The sequence below is a fragment of the Clupea harengus genome, chromosome 13 (genome assembly GCF_900700415.2).
Source record: "Clupea harengus chromosome 13, Ch_v2.0.2, whole genome shotgun sequence".
Classification (NCBI taxonomy): Eukaryota; Metazoa; Chordata; class Actinopteri; order Clupeiformes; family Clupeidae; genus Clupea; species Clupea harengus.
Genome location: NC_045164.1, coordinates 10655601 through 10675935, shown reverse-complemented (window position 1 = coordinate 10675935; position 20335 = coordinate 10655601). Strand labels below are relative to the sequence as shown.

General features: G+C 40.6%; 1 protein-coding gene across 4 annotated transcripts in view; it reads right to left on the bottom strand.

The window, feature by feature from the left end:
* The window catches only part of mcph1 (microcephalin 1), a 35918-nt gene extending 22141 nt beyond the window's left edge, over positions 1 to 13777 (bottom strand). For 2 of the 4 annotated variants that reach the window (XM_031578710.2, XM_031578713.2), the window contains exons 1-10: positions 11660 to 13776; positions 10835 to 10887; positions 10514 to 10605; positions 8015 to 8133; positions 6921 to 7008; positions 6711 to 6822; positions 5169 to 5300; positions 4606 to 4698; positions 2763 to 3905; positions 1952 to 2049 (exon numbers count right to left, since the gene is read on the bottom strand). In XM_031578710.2, coding sequence (XP_031434570.1) covers positions 1952 to 2049; positions 2763 to 3905; positions 4606 to 4698; positions 5169 to 5300; positions 6711 to 6822; positions 6921 to 7008; positions 8015 to 8133; positions 10514 to 10605; positions 10835 to 10868 — 1911 coding nt within the window. In that variant the 5' untranslated portion in view covers positions 10869 to 10887; positions 11660 to 13776. Of the gene's footprint in view, positions 1 to 1951; positions 2050 to 2762; positions 3906 to 4605; positions 4699 to 5168; positions 5301 to 6710; positions 6823 to 6920; positions 7009 to 8014; positions 8134 to 10513; positions 10606 to 10834; positions 10888 to 11168 lie in introns of all 4 variants that reach the window. The other 2 variants (XM_031578712.2, XM_031578711.2) reach the window with 2 other exon arrangements.
* Positions 13778 to 20335: the final 6558 nt, after the last annotated feature.

Sequence of the window (20335 nt, the reverse complement as noted above, 5' to 3'; positions counted from 1 at the left end):
GTGCACTCCGTTATTACCATCTCATTTCTCTCCCTTGTGATTTCGAACTTCCAAGAGAGAGACAAACTAAAATCAGGGAATAGGATTCCGTTTTTTTTCTTTTCTTTTGCAGTTCATGTTTCCTTCATTCCTTCGTGTCTTTGATAGGAATGCTTGCCCTCAGTTCTTAGAAGTCCTCTTCAAGAGCATGTAATAGAGGATGTTTTTGGATTACAGTGGACATGTTCTGGCAGTGGGACAAAAAAGCAGGCAGAGAGAAAGGGCAGAGACGTGTTGAGCACAGAGAGAAAGGGCTGAGACGCGTTGAGGGCGAGCCGGCAGCACAAAGCCTTGGTGTGAACTGCGGTGGCAGCTTGTTTCCAATGCGCCCTGCACAAATGAAGGAAATTCTTCGACGTATGACACAAGCCCTTTCAGTCCACGGCCTCCATGCTCTCCGATAGTCACTATTCATGCAGAGAACAGGGAGTCCTAGATCCGTTCAGGCTCCTTCCGTACTGGGGGCCCGAACCGGGCTATTTCATAAAAAACACAATACGCTTTTGAGAGAAAATCTAGACTGATGCTCATTAGGATCGAAAAATCGACAGCTTGCATGACTGAGAAATCACGGCTTCTACGTGCACTGAACATGTATGAGCATGATCAATTTTCCCTCTCATTAAAACCAGACGGAACTCAAACAATGGTTCAAGGCTTGTTTACCTCACGGGCAATTATACAATTGCACTCCTTGATTTGGTGGGGGGAGGGGGAGCAACACTCACAAATGTCTTTGTTAACAGTGTAGAGCACGCCAACAACTTGTCACAATCAATCACACAGCTGCAGTCTACAGTCTAATATGGACTCTAAAAGATATCGGTCACCAAGGATACCGCCGAAACAACTGTCATAGCCTTGGAAACTTTGCAGCACCAGAGTTGCGTCATTAGAAACCCCCTTTGGCAGAACTAGCGTGGGTTATCTCCGCTAATAATCAACATGAATCCCCCAGAAAAAGACTGGCCTGCATCTCATAGGAGGCTACAGTTAATGCATTTGGGTAACCAACTGGCACTCTGCTGAAACTGGATGGATAACTGACTTCATGCTCTGCTCTCTCCTCTGCATTTCCAAATGAAGACCAGGGCTACTTCTGAACATGTTCTACGTTCCGCTCCCAGATCCCAAAAGGGCAAAAGGAACCATACAATCCTCCATCAGAAGCGACTTTTTCTTTATGACTATCACACCTTCAATCAGGCAGAATCATGAGGTCATCGGAACCTGTTCCCTTTGATCTCCTGATAAAAAATCATTGCTTCGCTCTTTGCTCACAATGAGAGCCAATGGGGGAGGGAGAGGGTGGGGAACATCTCTCCAATCTGCACGGAGTGATCTCAAACACACTCCACACTTGTTCAGCCCACAGACTGAAGTGAAGGTGACGCAGTTCACGTGGAAAAAAACATATAACAGGAGCTCTACAGGAGATGAAAGATCCCTGGTTCCATATTGTGAGGAGATGGTAGTTTTGTCAAGGCTGAAGTAGCATAAAGAAGCAGCGTGCCAGGTGCACAGCTCAGACAAGTGACAACACACAGGAAGCCAAGGAGAATACACAGTGTCGCAAAGTGCTTCAGAAAGCCAACGGCAGCACTGACTCAACGCCATGCTACTCTGCCACATGGAAGTGCATGACCAAAACAAAACAGTTTCTCTACAGTTCATGCGAAAGCATCACACCCACCTACAGTTTTCTTCCCCCAGACATATTCAATAAAATTTCCCCCAATTCCTTTTTAGTCTGACAGACCAAAAATCAACAACAGATTCACTGTGACATTTCTCAGAAGGTACTCCAGAAATTAAACAACACATGGAACAAAGCAAAGGACTTTGATGTGCTCTATGATATATGAATAATCTAACTAAACTAAGATGAAAAGAAGTGTTTTGATTACTGTACCTTCACATTTTTGTCCTTTTCGCCCCCCTGACAGCTAAACATTTCCGTACTCGTGTCCCTGAGACCATCAGGTGCATATTTAATGCCTTCGCTTAAAGCTGAAAATATACAAACAGCAGAAAAGGAGGGGGAAAAAAGTTTTCAGTTAAGGCGGGCAAAGCAAAAAGCTGCATCAGAGCACAGGTGCATGTTCAGCTGAGACAAACGCATTCATGCATGCTTGTGTGTATATGAGTGTGAGGTCAACACCCCAAAAACCAAACAAAGAGATGAGGAGAGGAAATAACCAAAAAAATTCAGTTGATTGATCATTTTCATTTTTGTTTATTACCAACATGTCATATTTGACCAAGCACCTTCCCCCCTTCCCATCCACACCTCTTCATGTAAAAATACTGAAAAAACAATAGTCATAACAATCACTCAACTCATCAATGTAAGTCAACATTAAATAATTTACTGTCTGCTTCCTGGAAACTTAGAACTCCTAGAACACAGAAAAGTGGAAATACCAATGGAAAGACTTGAACTTGATTCAAGTCTATTTATCAGAAGTAATCTTTCCTTAGTTAAAAGCAAACAGAAAAGTGACACTTTGTGATCAGACAATTTCTCTGCTATTTCTTTCAAATAACAATCAGACAACTTTCTGTTAAGACATTCCTGTGAAGGGTGGGGACAACATATTTTAGCATCACAGTTTATTACACAATAGAAATCAGCCGACAAATAATGGTAGGGTGTTTTCACATTAAATTGGGAAGGCAGCACAGTAAGTAATTCAGTTAATAAAAATCAGTGATTAACATACTTTGTGACACTTTTCGGCTTCTTGCTTCATTCAGCCGTGAGGTCAGCGGAGGTTTGGGGAAAGTCAGTGTGAGCTGTTCATGTCTGGCATCGTCTTTGTCACCTGCCCTTTCACTACCATCAGTCACAGCTCCTGGCTTTTTGTCTTTGCCACTAGAAGCTGGTTGCTTTTGGGCAGACTTGCAGCGTCCATAACTCCTTGGTTTGGGTATAAGAGATGCTACGTCCTCAGGACTGCTTAATCCAGCGGGTTCCGCAAAGAACGCAGCAGCGCTAACAGGGGCTTGTTTTCGCCTCTTACCGGACTCCACAGATTCACTCTTCCGTCTCTTTCGTTTGGCAGGTTGGGCTGACGGCTCAAATAGGGAATAGGGGTCTTTTTCTGGGGAGATGTCCAGAGCGAGGGTCTTTTTCCTTGTGGGTTTTTCGGTCGATGAGAAGTAGTCCTCAAACACATCATCCTCCCCATTAGGAGAAGGACTAAAGGAGCTCTTGGTGACTTTCTTCAACTGTGATACTGCTGTTAGCGATTCTTTTTTCAGACTACAAGCTTTTGGGAGAGATGACACACTCACGAGGGTACTATTTTTCCTTTCACATTCAGTACTCATCGACAGAATTGGAGATGTACAAGTTTGTATATGGCTACTACCAAGCTTGTTAGTTTTAGTCCGAGTCTCGTTAAAAGTTGGTGAGGTATTTATTTGTGTGTCCTCTATAAGTGTACCGTCTTTTGGAGGTGTCAGTTTCAATCTGCTTTCTACATCACTGTACACATTATCATCAACCATAACAGTCCTTTTCCCTTTGGGTACTGCGGTTGAAAAGTAGCTGTCCAGTGAATTCTGATTTGCTGTGCTGCGTTTCGCAGCAGTTTTACTTAGTCCTTTGCGTTTTGGCGGCAGTGCAGCTTTGCTGTCTGTCACAGACGCAACCCTCTCACCCGATGACCTTCTCTTGGGTGCATCTCCAGACAATGGAGTGGATGCTGATAACTTCCAGGTTTTCCTGTGGTGGTTTTTCTCCTCGGATGGCGTGATGGTGGGCCCACTGGAGTCACTTTTGGAAGCGCTCGTGTAGTGGGACCCTTGTGCAGCCTCCACATCTGGAGTGTGCCCGTGATGGGACGTCGAATCATCTTCTTCTGAGGAAACATTAAGAGGAAAACTCAAAAATACAATACGAGAACACAAAAATGCAAGAAAAGGAAAACTGACAAAAACATACTTAATTAACTTGTATTGAGAATGTAACAGAATTGTGGATCTATGCTTGAATTACATTTGAACGATTTTAACAATTTCTCCTTTAACAAGCGATTTGGAACTACATTTTGAGAGAATCTCATCAAATCAATATCGAAATGCACTCCAATATATACGATATTGAACATGTCACGGGTCAATTGCGCTATGGGGTGAAAAACTCATCCTCACTTTACTCACTTGGCAGTAAAGTGGTGTTTAATTTAATAACACTGCTTTAATCCTATTTTTGGACAGGGCTGAGAACAACCATTTAGTCAGGATGCAACTGAGCACTCTGCCAATCTCTTCCCATTCTAGATGGTGGTAATTGTTTTGAGCTGTTTCTTGTTCACTGACCTGGACAAAAACAACCTATTAAAACTGATTTAGTAATATCACCTGATTGACTGATTCATTTTACAACTCTTCTTGTGAAAGATTATGTCTTCACATATTCATTTGATACTTTTTAAATCAGGAGAATCAAATCTGCCATATCAAAACACTGAGGTTTACATGGGAATTGAGCAGAATACAATCCTTTTCATTTTAACCTTCCTACTCATCAGCATCAATGATATCCAATGTAGCAATTACCCAGTAGCGGCAGAAAAGACGTAGATGGAGAACTCCCGAAGGAAGGCTTCTGTGAGTGCTCATGTGTGAAGGTGGAATCAACCATTTGGGAAGCTGAAAGGACAGAAACATTAAGCCAAACAGGAGAGTTGACACTAGTTTCCATCACTGAATCCATTGTCTGAGTTTGGAAATGTAGCAGAAGCCCAAAGCAGACACCATCAGTATTCCATGACAAATTGTCACCACCATGTACCTTTCGACATAATGGGCAATAATGTGAATATTCCTTTTCACTTACACCTCCAACCAACTGCAATTTTTAAATGCATATCCTGTCTAGTTTTAGTCCTGAAGGGCTGAAATACACTCCTAATCTGAAGCCTCCACAGATACAGCCATACCAGTAGGGGAGAGATATGCTCCTAATCTGAAGCCTCCACAGATACAGCCATACCAGTAAGGAAGAGATTTAGTCCCAAAGGTCTGAAATACGCTCCTAATCTGAAGCATTCACAGATACAGCCATACCAGTAAGGGAGAGATATGCTCCTAATCTGAAGCATTCACAGACACAGCCATACCAGTAGGGGAGAGATTCTCCCTCCTCTCCTTCATCTGTTGCAGCCGCAGGGCCATGGTCTCTGCTCTCCTGGATGATGGACTGTACACGATACCATGCTCCTCATCGATGATCAGAGGCGACAAGTCTGACACTACACACACACACACAAGATTACAAAGCATATAACTTCAAATAAAATGAATGCAGTGATTGAGTATTTCAGAATACACTGTAAGTGAGCCAACTTAGTTAAACAAAAAGCCAATGTTGTGTGTGGCAGATTTGTCAGATAGCTGAAACTTTGTCATAAGATTTAAGACAAATCTGTCATATGGAAAACTGGCTTTCTAGTGGCAGAAGTGCCACTTTTCTGTTTGAAAACCACCAACACTATGGGTTCCACCTCCATGATGGGTTGTATTGGGCATCTATAGACATATTGACGTAAGAGCAGCAGACCATGTTCAACTCCTGTGTAGAGTGCTGGTAAAATAAGCTCTAGCTAAACACAGGGATGCAAACACATGTATGGTCAAAAAAGAGAGAGGTAATTGGGTCAGAGCAGTAGTCTTGCAAGTGGAAGTTGCGATAGAGTTGCGAATTTCCCTCTTTGTAATTATAATTTAGTTATTTGTTGAAAAATAAGTTATTAATAAACAAACATTCATTAAGGAACAAAACCATTGAGAAATGGTCCTCTAAATAACCTCACCAACATGCCAAACAAAAGATTAACGGGACTAAAAAAATGTAGCAAAATAGGCAGTTCTGCCCTCTGCTTATTCAGGTCAGCAAATGTATATTGTTTGTATTGTTGCTATGGAAACGAACACAGTATAGTATTGGACTTTTACTTTGACATCATTCAAATGTTCGTCTCGTGGGAATGGCAACAGCTGTTATCTAGAAACATAGTTATGCTATGTTATGCTAAACACGTAGTGAGAACAGTACATAGGCTTTACTTATCCACAACGAAGTGCACCTGTTGGTATTACAAAAGGATCACCAGTAAGACTGAATAAAATGTTATGAATATCTCAGCCTTCACATATAACAGAAAAAAAAACAGCCCGTGTCACTGATCTGTCTCGTCGTCTGACATCCTGCCTGCCTTTCTGCCGTTCTCATTCTATGCTTATCAATCGGTTTTGCTATCCTTGTTGATTTATTTTATCTGTATAGGTGTTTATGTTGTTCAATTTCATACATTAATTTAAAGTCGTCCAATTTCAAGTAACCAATTCTTCAACACAATCTGCTACCTTATCTTCAAACAGAAAGTAAAGTTAAATCTCCATTGCAACAGCTTTCGAGGGTTTTGGGAAATAATCACTGCTGATTTGCTTATTTACTTGTTTGGTGGAGGCAATCCAGAATGACTGTTGATGAAATTATAATCAGCCCCCCCCCCCCCCCCCTTAAAAAAAAACTCTTCGGAGCTGCATGATTCACACAAGTCACCCAAACTGACGTGAAAAAAGCGTGAGGCGCCGAAAAGCGTGCTGTTTGCATCCCTGTAAACAACAACAACCACCACCATACAATTGGTTTTCATTACCAATAGGTGAAGAAGGTGTCAGGTTCAACATCATTTTGTCCAGTCTTTTTTTCAAGCGCCGGTCATTCTCTGGCGTCCTCAAGGGAATATCCCGGGGCTGCATGCATTTGTGCTGTGATGGGAGATAGGAGTATTTCACTTGTACCAAAAGGCTGTGCTTTAAAACTCCAAGGAAATTATGGCGAAAAGGTTTGCATCCTTATTCCCTACCGTCCTTTTGTTGACTAGGACACTTTTGCTGTCTTCGTTTACCGCAGGGCACAAGTTCTCGTCCACATGCTTGCCTTCACTTCTGCACCTGCAGAAACAGGGACACTGTTTTAGAGACGGGTTGTCAAAGCAGAAGAAATACAGGGGAAACTGTAATGATTTGAGCAACGGGGACATCTTGTGGCTGGCAAGAGAAACAGCCGTAAATTCTTCAATTACATGGGAGAACAGAGTTGGATTATTAGCAACAGTAGTATATGTATTTGTTAAACAAATGCACTGATGATCCCTTACTGATTTATTTCAGCATAAATGGCTTACATTAACTGACTGCTTTTATAAAGTGTATGCAAATCCTAGATACTGCCCTTGTATCAAGGACTTCTAGATGTTTGTCATAGTCAGGCTGTTTTCACACTTTGTCCATTCTGCTGGTCCAAACTTGAGTAACACTGCTCACCTTTGCGCTATGTCAATTTAAAACGACGACAGGATTCAGCCCATGATTCACAATATTTTAACAAGCAAAGAGTTAACAAGCAAAGAGTCAACAGGCTTGTCTTGCAAACAACAACAGCACAGTTGGAACTGACAAAAAGCCTGCTAAATTGCCAATTGATGCATTTTCGCAATATATTTTAATTCTTGGCTATAAATAATGGGGTATTGTTTGCCTCTCCTGCAAATTATACCACAACCTCAGAAAAAACAAAATTTTGCCTTTTCCTCCTGACAATGTCTTTGACTCGTCCTCCCTTCCCATTGTATATATAGTTGTAATAAGCAGTGGTAATGGGTGTTTTGGCACAAATTTAGACCCGTCAAGGATGTGATGGCATTGAATGTCCTTGCAAGTTCAAGACATGGTTTTAACACAAATTACACTCTCAAATGTGTGAAAGCCATCAAACATACTTAAGTCTGAAAATGGTTGGGAACAAGGTTGAAAGGTTTATGGATCTGCTTCTAGAACGTTTCTACACAGAAGTGTTAACTGCACTAAAAAGTATGAATAGCGGATCAGGGCATCAGGTTAATCAATACCCATTTGTGAAATAGTGTCACTGAGCCATATCAGTTCGATCACGTCTTACCTGTCGACCCAAAGGACAGTCACTATCTTCACTCCCATTTTCTGGGCCTTCTTCCATGTTGACTGGTGTCCATGTTTAAAAATCACATGGGTGACATTTTTGTTAAAGGTCCTGGACACCTGAAAGCAGACAAAAGAACCCAATGTATACAATTACAATACAATTTCCAATAAAACTTCATATTTATTTGGAAAAATACAAATTATGTTATTTTGCAAACAACACTAAATTGCAGACCTATTAACCGTCACTAACTTTGTGTTCTACTTTTTTCTGTTGCAAAGTTGAAAAAGAAGTATTTAAGAAACCCAACGGGATGTAATGTTACTTAGAGTGGAACAGGCACAGGAAGATATTATGAGGGGATGCAAAAGACCTCTTCATTTTAGTAACCTCTCTGCAAGGTCTGTTTCTGTTTCTATATGATTTTAAAGCACAGTTACACTGACCCGGAACCACAACCCAGTTAATGACACTGATAACCCTGGTCAGAAAATGAAGGCTTGCGTATTATTTCTTAGTAAAGAAGTACTGCATGATACAGTCATCAACCATAGGCTCGCTAAAGGAACACAGAAATATAACTTGTTTTAAGAATAAGAGGTCCTTTACAAGAGTCTGTAGTCTTTGGCAATTGATGCTGATAAAGTGACTCTGGCAGAACAGCCGTTTCACTAAGTAAGTAGCTGTGATTCCACTATCGGGCCAGTGTGAGCTAGGGGCTATCTTCAGGACAACCAGGGCTAATTGCCTGAGGCCTTAAGCCACAACAACAAAAAATGCATGTGTTTCTACTGATAGCCCCAAAGCATTTCCCTGAAATCCACCCATAGCATGCCACCTTGGTGTAAAATTCACCCATCCACCCATTTCACAAGCGTGTGAGAAGTTCAAGTTGAGATATCATGCGATAAAGCCTGGATGCCAGGCACCTACAGCAGAATAAGTTAGGAAAAGGAATATAATGGAAACCAAAGTGGCTGTTTGCTGTTTTTGTAAACAGACATGTCAGACTTCTCCATTCCTTAAAACTGTCATGTACTGGAATAGTTAAGCAATCCCCATCACAGGCAGCCTGAATATGTGGCTCTAATTTAAGCCAGCTATAGTTCACGTTAGAGAGCAAGCTAATCTCAATTGTTTACCTAAGTGAAGTTAAAGTTAGCCTGCGTTTAAAGCACACCATGGCTCGAATAGCATGCTAATCGTACATTGCAATAAGTTAGCTTCAACAATCATGCAGTAAATTGATGTAACTTAAACATCCATACATATTGTGTTAATTTGAGCCAGCTGAGTTTTGTACTGAAATATATTGAAATTAGATCCATCAAGTCATAACACAGACTGTTACAATCGCACCATTTCTATAGTATATACCCGCTTCATGTAACACGAGGCAAGCTCACCTTTTTGTTAATTTCAAACCATAAGTGGTAGCACCCTGGTGGTTGTGCAAATCGAAATTATTCTGCTTATTATCACCTGAGTCAGAATGGACACCTATCAAAAGGTTTAAATTCGTGTTGGTTGCTCAGTCTCCCCTACTTGAACAAGCAACCATTGCACATTTTTATTAGCTCAAATATTAAGCAGAGCACTGATTTTGCATAATGACCTTCCCCAACGATTCTCCATTTTTATTATTTGGTTAAGGTTATTTGATGGTGACTAGTTATCTTGGTTTGGAACGCACTAGCTCGCCTGGATTTGGCCTGATAGTAGAAACAAGGCTAATTAATGTGAGTCTATAGTTTGAACAGTGTTATGATGGTGACGCAGATCTAATGTGGAGCCTGTTTTACCAATCTATAGTCAAATTTGTATGCTGTATTTCAACAGGCTACAACCAGTAACTATATGTAACTATAACAAAAAGGAAACGTGGATATCATTTAATACTGAACAGATATCACATTAATGTGCTCCTCCTCATTTTTCACACAACAGATTGTGTAGCTGTGATCTTATTTTCCAAACTGACAAAACAGCACTGAAGGCCGGAATATCTTGCTGGCTTCCAAGTCACGTACACAGATTGGCTTATCAATCATAAATGTTGTTTTCGCTTCCTTAAAACTACACTTAAGTTTACTGTTTTCAAATACAATGCCATTATTATTCAGTCAATTTATGGCCTGGTCGGATGACAACTGCTCAAGCCCATCCATAAATAAGGGCTGGAGCAGGCATGGTTTGGCATGGGTCGGTACAGCTGCAAAATGGAAAAGGAATTTCAGCTTGGTTCAGCAAAATACCAGCCTGCTCTGCTCCGCTCAGTCAGCTGTGAGCTAGCGGAAAATGTACAATAGAAGAGAATGGCATTAATACACTGGATTCCATGAAATATTCATTCTATGTAGATATGCTCCATACATGTGTTCCTGTTATCCATTATTTAGGCTATCCATCTCTTCGCAACAAACCTAAACTATCTGTAGAATTATGTCCCCTCAAGGCCACTGGAATTGCAAGAATAAAATAAAGCAATTTACTCACCTCTGCCCCCATTTCAATAAGCTGCTGCATGAATCCATCAGAATAATTCTCTCTTTTACTCGTGGACCAGACATCAACAAAAGCCACAACATCTGCAGAAAGGGGAGGAAACGTGATCATCAAAGACAAAGCACTTTACCTTTATTGTGGCAACAGCACAGTTTTGACACAAGCATTAATCGACACAAAAACTATGAATTTATTGACTATAGGTCATATAATGTGTGTCCAAAAAAGCAATGGGCCTACTTATGCTCTGATTCAGAAAGTGCATAACAACAATTCAGAACCTAATGTTGACTCGTCGGGAAATTAACATACCTTTCAGGATAGTTGAGCTCTGTTTTTTAGTCATAATCAGGCCTTCTTTGAACCTGCAAGAGGAATACAGTTATAAGGCAGATTTGACATGGAATTTCTACTGCAATGCAACATACATATGAATCTAAGTTGAAGACTAGCAGTACATAACGTTACCAGGTAAATTGATGTGTAGCAGAGACAACAAGGTTGTAACACTAACGTTAACTTTGAGAAAACGACTTAAATGTATCCCCACTCCCTCGTGACATTGTATTACATATCAACAGCTGCTTTTAATTTTATAAACGCAGACACTGACTGATTGTCTACTCGCTAAATAAAGTGAACTTACGTATGTGTCGACGAAACAACAGTTTCACATCAGGTAACATGAGCTATCCTAAGCCAGTGACGTTAACCAGCTAAGATTGATAAACAAACATGTTATCTAACTCTTCCACATTTGACGTTACGCAGTACTACCCGAGTAAGGAAGAGGCATGGACGTTTCGTAATGTTTCCCGAAATATATTAGTAACTTGCTTTCTGCTAAGAGTTTCCAACATGAGTAAAAACAAAGGTGAAAAGTGCTGCATTTTAACTTTAACCACTTTAGCTATACACACGGCTCTTCCAACATTGAGACAGCTAGCTAGTCGGCTAGCTAAGATATCATGTCAGCTCCGAGAACTGGCAAGAAACTGAAACTCGTGTTTGTCATGCGATAAACAGACACAGAAGAGGGAGAAAACATTCTCAAAGTGAACCCAAAAGTGTCTTTGTGTGACGGTAAGTTAATGCTCTCACAGATAGGTCTAGCATTGTTAACTTATATTAGCTTACCTGATGCTATCTTGACTAAAGGCAAACGTGCAGGACCAGGACTGTGAGATAACGACAGTAACTCACAGCAGCAGGTGAAGAGCCAACATCTAACACGGCGAAACGATGTACTAAATAAATACTGTATAGCTTTCAAAATAACTTTCTTAATCGCATACTTAGCTAACATTACCTCACTGAGGTAAATAGTAACAACTTACTATCAATTCCCACAGCAGCGCTCCTTGGCGCCAGCAATTTTAGAAGGCATTCTGGGAAAGACACTACGTTCGAACCATTGATTGGTTCTTAACACAATTCACTAATACAAGATGTTTGTTTCCCTTACCAGAACAATAACGAGGTGTTGGTTTTGTATTACTGACAAATCGTTGAATTTGAGTTTTCTTTACACAGTAGAGAGTAGATTAGTGTAAATAACGGAAAATATGAAGCCTGTCTCTTGTACATTCACGTATGGAATGTTCTGGTTTGCTGTAATTTCATGACAGAAAAAAAGGAATGGCATTCAAAAATCAAGAGTCTGTCACTCACTGTTAGCCTACTTTATGTTACAAAATATGGCATAGATAAAATATAGTATTCATGAGAGACATCACAGTCTGTGAAAGGTCCTTAGACTGATTCAGTGACAGTATGACATTGCCTCAAATCAGAACTGGTCATATTTGCACATAACTCAAATGGAAAGCTACTTTCTAAACCAAATTGAAAGACTAGATTACCATTTAGATGGCAAGTCTTGATATGGGAACAATCTCATCATAAAAAGAGCAAAGATGTTGCAAAGAGCAAAGATCACCTGAAGTGTGAAGACTATATAAATCAAATTGAATTGAATTGAATTGAAGACAGGCGTGGAATTAGGCTACGTGATTTCTTACAGTTTTAAGAACATTTATCCAAAGCCATCAGCCTGAACAAATCATCATGTTGACCTGATGCAAGTATCTTGTTTATTTGACCTCTCTTTGACAAATTTATGAACAATCTTGACCTGAACACACTCTGGCCATTTGTTATATCACTTAGTAACAGCCCTCCTAACATTTACTTTACATGTTTTCCTGTACGTTGGACAAGCTAGGCCTATTGCAGCACCTTTGCTTAGAATTGTTGATCACACCCAGGAGTAAGTTACTTTTTGCCAGCAGAGGTCTCTGTCACTCTTATTTGCTAATAACTGAGGGTTGCAGGTATTTCCATGGCAGCAGTTCTTCTTGCAATATGTATTTTACATGGCAGCTACAGACTGCAGGAGGTGAGTGGTAATCAGCTAGAAACGGCATTACTTCGGCAAAGCTTTTTATTTGAACTGCTGAAGAAACAGGTGGAGGGCTGCATCTTGTGGTCTCTTTTGAAGCAACCACTGACATCACCCCCATGCTGTTTTTTTTTTTATTCATACATATTCACTTATTTCTGATTTGATGACAAAAGACAACCACAAATACGTTTTGGTGGATCAAAAACAAAGGTGGTCAGGCTGTATTTTGAAAAACATCACTTTTCTCATATACCCTTGATTCAGTATCTTCAACAACAACACATAAATTAAGTAATAATATTTGCATTTTTTATTTAGTACGCTACTCTGCAGGTGTGATCTCTGTTTTTCCCCCATTTTAAACAGGGCTATTGGATTAATGGCTAAGATGCAGAAACTGTATACCTGTAACTAGATCACTGTCACAACACAGATCCACATTAAATTAGCCAGGCTAGATATACAAAGAGGCCCTTTCGTTTCTGCTCTCCATGTTTGGATATTGTGACTTGCCAAAATATGTCAATGGAGGGTGCCCCACTCCATCACAATTTCATGCTGAGTTCACAATACTTTGATTACTGATGCCTTTGATTACAGTGTCAGGCAGGAACTCTCAAAGAGCTGGCAGCTGCTCACCTGTCCGTGTCGGCCTGTATTGGCATCTACCTATAATCCAATTAACTCTGGCGAGAGGAGGACTTCCGCTTCTGGGGAAGCAGATGCGCTGAGTCCAGCTGCTCGGAGCCTGCCTGAGACGCCAGTACTTAGATAGATGGCACCGCCTCTGACGGAAAAAGGTGGAGTGGGACCACAGCTAGGTTTTTCTACACCTCACACACACATAGACACACACACACACACACACACACACACACACACACACACACACACACACACACACACACACACACACACACACACACACACACACACACCACCCACCAGACTTGGCAGAGGAATCAGAGGAGAGGGGGAAAAATAGGGAGCCCCATTGAACAGTGAACAAAGCAACCAGAGAAAGCTCCCAACCATCTGCCCCAAAGCATCCCTTCACAGCTGTAGCTGTCTGTGTTTGAGGCATGGCGGCTCAGCCCCTGTTAAAGCACGGTGAGAGCCAACAGTGGCAGGCATTCTCCCACTATCCTAAGCACAGGGAGGGAACTTAAATGGTCCTGAGTTAATATTTGGACAGGAAACAACAGATGTAGACCCCATGGCATCTTGCAAACCAGTGTTGGCATGGGGGTCTGCCAGCTGCGGCACTTTATTTAAAGTAAAACAGATGTGAGGGCAAGTAATTTATTATTGAAGCAAAGTGAGAGGTCACTCAGCTATTTATTATGAGCTTATAAGTGACCTGACATGTTTAACATTTTTGATTTGGACATCTACATTTCTGAAAATTGTAACATAAAATGTTTTTTTATTTGTTGGATGTGAGCCTAGCATAAAGATATGCATGATATGGAGAGACAGGGAGTTTTCTAATGTCCTTATATTTCTGTGGATGTTGCAAGGTGTATTATGTAGTACCGGTACAGCGTATAACATATGCTGTGTTTGTGTCATGCTCATCTTAGCCTAGCCATACCTGCAAAAAGTGGAGACATGTAAAGTAACATATATAACTTGGATATACCACTTCTGTTTGATAATTGCAAAAAAACAGGAAATGTGTATTTCAGGAGCCCAAGGTAGGATTTGGCCACTTGGGTGCGCTAATATACAAAGCTGTCCCTGAAAATATATTTGTCACATGTCTTACTGTCTTTGTCTAGTTTGGAGTGACTGGGTACTCTTGTTACGCAGTACACCCCGTAGGCTGGAGTGCCCAAATATTTCCATCGATTGTTCTAAGTACAAAGCTAGCTGTAGGGTTTTGATGGACATGGGGCTGGAGCAGATGGTGTTCAGGCCCTGGGCTCTGTTAAGTGCCTTGAGACATTTTTATTGTTTTGGCACTATATAAATACAATTAAATTGGCTTTTTTTCAGGTAGTCGTATATAGTCAATGTACTGTTGGTATCTTAACATTTGAGAGTAACAAGAATGACGTGGTGAGGTGAATCACCCTAATGACGCAGTAAAGGATTTGGTGGATTCAGGCCTCAAGAAAATACAAAGCATGGATGTAAAAATATGAATATGTGAAAAAAACATTGTACAGTAGAGTTATGTTGGGTGCTGTAGGCGACATTGCATTGTAAGAAAAATACTTGATTTTTTTAACAGTGTTAAAGAGGAATTTTTAGGGATGAGGGCAGTAAGTGTTCATTACAAAGGTGGTTTATGCTGGTCATGTCATGATTACAGTGATTACAGTTGATTGGTGAGTTTAGGTATCCATCTACAGTTAATAGTCCTACACTTGACTTGAAAGAAGAATGGAAGGTGTCCACTCACATACTTCACGTAGAGTCAATGAGAGATGGCCTAATGGTCAGCGAGCGAATCTCTAGACCATGATATCTAAGAGCTAGTTCTGGTTGTAATATCATAAGTGGATGAGGGGATGAATGGTTCTCAGTGTCACTACTAGGTTTTGAATAGAGCTGGGAGCCATGGCTCAGTGCCATCTTCAGTAAAAACATAAGTATTGAATGTTTGGATGTTGCCTGACATCTGACATGTACTATATATGGCGCCTGTGCTGTAGTTCTATGGCCTAGATGGATGGAGTATTGTTTTAGTCATCAGATTAAGCCATGTAAATATGCTACCAAAATAAAAACATTCTGACTAACCCCATAGATACACTACCAGATGAATAGGCTGCTCACTATGACATAGAGCTTCCCTTCTTTATAGAATCATTGGTCTATGCTCCAGCTGCTGTAAAGCAGGTTAGCTATCTTGTTATGCTCAGCCAGACGTGGCCTCCATCAAACTGCATCTGATAAAATAAAATAAAAGAATCATAGGGCTACTTTAGCAAAAGCCATTTGAACTGTAGCTAAACTGCATTACTCCATCCAAGATACGATACTGGGCCAAACAGCAAATTACATAATTCTGCCAGCACTTGGGTCAAGTAGCAGTCGAATGTAGTCCAAAAGCCTCTGCCAAAATGGAGGAACCTATTGTTGGCTCAGTGCTAATGTTGAAGGCTAGGCTAATTGCATGATTACCACTTTTATCATCATGTCTGTGTGTCTTTGAACAAAAAATACAACGTACCTTGTCCCAGCTCAGCTAAATTCCAAATCGCTGTTATTTCCCTTGTTGCATGCGTCATGCAGACCTTCTAAGTGTACCCCTCTAAATACAGTTTTGAAATTGAGCCATCAGTGATAATATGACATGCACAGTGGAGCTGGGGGAACAGAATGGCATAGGCCAGGACACACAGGGCAGCTTCTTCTCTCCAATATTCTGTGGCCTGGCCCTATGCAGCTGTCCAGATTATTTTACTGAATATGCATGCCAATGATTAATTATTGATATGCAAGACCACAGACTGTCCAGGCCATCTGATTTAATGAGAGAGGAAAAGGAGGGAGAGAGAAAGACAGAGAAAGACAGGCTTAAGTTAGATTTTTGGGATCTTTGCATGTCAAAATGCATATTTCACGCACAGATGCATTTTAGTGTGACATATAGGATGAGCGCTACAGATTCATTGACTAAACTTTGACACATTGGTGTCAGAATATGAATGTCTCAGATTGTGCTCAGACATTAATGAGTTATTTCAATGCTTTCTGCTGAGAGGCATTTTAACCTGTAATTATGAGGTCTGACTTTGCCTTGGGGGGGGGGGGGGTCTGTCTTCTTTTGACAATGTTGTCTTCAACCGATGACCGTCAAATATAATCTGTTTTATTGACAAAAAACAAGGATATATAGGTATGTGTGTGCTAAATAGTTGGCAGTGAAATTCAAAATGCGCTTCCCCAGGATGCTTGGACTGAGGGGGAAATCACTGAGGCATATAGAGGAGTGAGTCCAACGCTCAGGCATATCAGAGACAAGACAAATTATAAACGTTGGCAGTGGGGTAGTTGGCATGTTTAGTCAAGGTTTTGACTGCAAACTGCAAAGCGAGTCCCCCGGTTTGGAATGCAGCCTCTAACAGCAGCAGTGCCTCGATTTGTAATTTTCGGTCTGCTGTCCCCGTCCACACATTACTCAGCTGGGTCTGTTGACAGTTTCATTAATTGGCAGTCACTTTCAAATTTTACCTTGTAAAACTGTGTGATGTTTCATCCCAGTGTGGAGCCTGATATTGCAGCGCTGTAAGAAAAAAAGAATAAGCCCTACATCTGCAATCATCCCCACTGAACAAAATCAATTTGATGGGAGAGAAAAACAAGCGAGCCAACAGCGTGTTCTCCAAAGGAAACATCAAAGCATGAAAGCTAATCCTAGGCCACCTCAATGAAAGCCATTCTCTGACTTTGCATGAAGAGGGAGAGAGATGAACAAGTGGAATAAGCAGACCTTTTCGATGGAAATAGAACTTGTCTCTTCCTTACCGCCTTTGATTTCATTCTTTGAAGGAATGCACGCTTTTACTTCACAGCTGCCCACCGTATTCTCTCCATTTCCACCAGTGTCTGTAACTCTCCTTCTGACACATCATTTGCTTTACAGACAGCTCAAACACAAAAGAGGATAGGACACCACAGCACTGGCTAACGGTGAAACAAAGATACATCCCAAAGAACCGAGGAATGCCAAGCAATACCTCAGCGTGAGAATAAAAGTTTAATTTTCTTATTTCAATTTTCGAGGAGACACGTTTGAACCTTTGGATAATACATCACACTCTCTGACATTTGTGGCCCAAATTCCTCTTCCCCAGTCTCCTATGTTCCCTCTGAATCTGAATGGGTTCAGGAGAAACGGGGGCAGGAATAGTATCAGACAAGAAGGCAAAGGCGCACGCCTCGGTTGCCAGGGATGAAAAGAGGAAAGCAGTCGCTAAAATGCATATGATGCAGGTGTTGCCATGTTGGAATAAGCGCCGATGTTATTTAAATCATGACAGACACTGGAGGATAGAAGATAAGACACACAAACACTTCTGAAAAACAGAGCTGAGCTCAATACATTCATTTCTTGTTTCACATGCAGTACACTCACGAGCGTACTCTGGAATGAAAACAGCACCACACATACCGAACGTACAACACATATTTCAAAACAAGATTGGATTTAATCAGGTCTCATATTTGTGCATGTGGGTGTGCATGTACTTGATGTATATATGTAGGTGGGTAGGTATGTACATACATACCTACTATATGACTGAATTTAGTCAGGTCCCCACTATGACAGTTGACAATCTACTGACAGTCCCTCAGAGGGATCTTTTACTCTCCATAAAAACAGCCCTATAATGTAACATAATGGCATCAGTGATAGAAGTAGTTATGTTGGCCTATAGGTGAACTCAGATTGAAGTGTGGAGTGGTCTTATGGCCTTAAGCAGTGGGGCCACTCTGGAGAGATATGGTGGTGTTTGCCTCCACAAACAGGGAGAGCTCTGGGTCTGAGTCTCATCACTGAGTGGTGTGTGTTCCGTGGGGGATGGAGGTAGCTTTGCTTGATCTGAATTTAAAACACGGCCGGACAAACACACCGGGGAGAAAAAGCCTGAACACTTCACTGCTTACAAGACCTTTGCTCAGATTGTCACACCAAGTACTAACTGTAGACCAGTAAAATAAACAGATACCAGAATAATCTCAGACAGGAGGAGAGCCTCATCTTTATCATTTTTTTTGGTCAATTTTCAATTTAGTTTCCCCCATGCAAAGATTGTGGGATTGTTCTACTTGTCATGTGTAACATTTGCTATTTACAAAACTGGTATTTTGTAAAAGTACATACAGTTTATGGGATATCCTTCAAATAAGGGAGTGACATTGAAGACACATTTTTTTATAGATAAATGATAAATATAAATAAATCATACTGTGATTGAGAGCAGTGCTCTACATCAACCCTTACAACAGAAATAATAAAAATAATTTGTATCTAATATTTAAATGTTTCTAGTAATGTTTCTTAAGTTTTTTATCCTTCATCCTCTATTTCAACAGCTTAGTGGACATTGAATCTTGTTTCTCCACTTAAGAACAATTGAGGGAGAAAGTCATTAGCATTGGAGTCCTGTGGTCTTTTTCCACTTTCAGCTAATGGCAATCAGTTGCTGCCAGGGTATTGAAACACATCAACAAAATTGTGCATCTTCATTGCGTTAGGACATTTCTACTGATAGCCAGAACAAGGAAATGATATCAAGGCACACACACACACAAACACACATTATTCACAATTCCATTGCTGATATCAGCTCAAATAAATGAGTTTACAGTTCATGGCTGCAGTCTGAACTGAAACATTATTAAAGGTTTGTTCCCATGAAAACCTGTTATTGAGAATTATGCCGTTTGCATCTCAGGGCTGTAATGAGAACAAGAGTTTCGTCATGTAACTAAATTAAACGGAACTGTGGCAGTCGGTGCCTCAAGCCTTGAGATATGTGCCTTGTGTTGCGGCCTTTTAAGCTTTTGCCGTGATTTTCCACTGTAGGCCTATGTTACGGATTAGATCCTCTCTGTTTAAACCATTCCATGTCATCCCTTTACATGAAATAAAAGTTACATGAAGTTATTGGGACAAATTTCTAAAGATGTTTTGTATTTACACTTTACAAACATATTAAACATAAATTGCATGCACACAATTTACCAGCGATGAGTGCAATTAGCGAACAATGATCATCACCCGTTTAAAATATTCATGTCTAACCTGATGCATGCACTCATTCTATTGGGTGAGCCAGACCTGTATGTTAAGCACTTTCAACGTGCATGTTTTGTAAAAAAAAAACAGCTGTCAAAGTCAATGTTTGACTTTTCCCTGTAGCAGTTCTAAGATTAATAACTGAAAATCAATTAATAGGCTCATCTGACAGCTTCACGATGGGTTGCCAGGCATTAAAAGCTGTTTGTTTTCACCAAGCTTTGCCGGATATGACGTCACACCGACCAGACGAATGATCTTTAAATTTAGGCCATTAGGGACTATTTTCATGAATCCTCCAAGTTAGAATCACTCTTCTAAGATTTGCATATTATAGTGAACTGATGGGTTGACCTGCTGAAGGCAACAAAGCCATCCTTCTGTTAGTTGTTACCATTCAGCTTGGAGTTGATACCGGAACAGATCCAATCCAGATCAGGGCTTCTAAATTGAGGCCACATTACACTTGCAATGTTTGCAAAATATGCTTAAATGAAGGTACATTTGAATAAAATCTTATTGCTGATAATGTCAGTAAAACAGTAGTTAGCTAAATGGAGACACACAAAGTCTGGAAATGGTATTCAGCACAGTCTGTTCTGTCTTGCTCCCTCGCATGATGTAATGTGATATCAGGTAGGTGAAATATCAG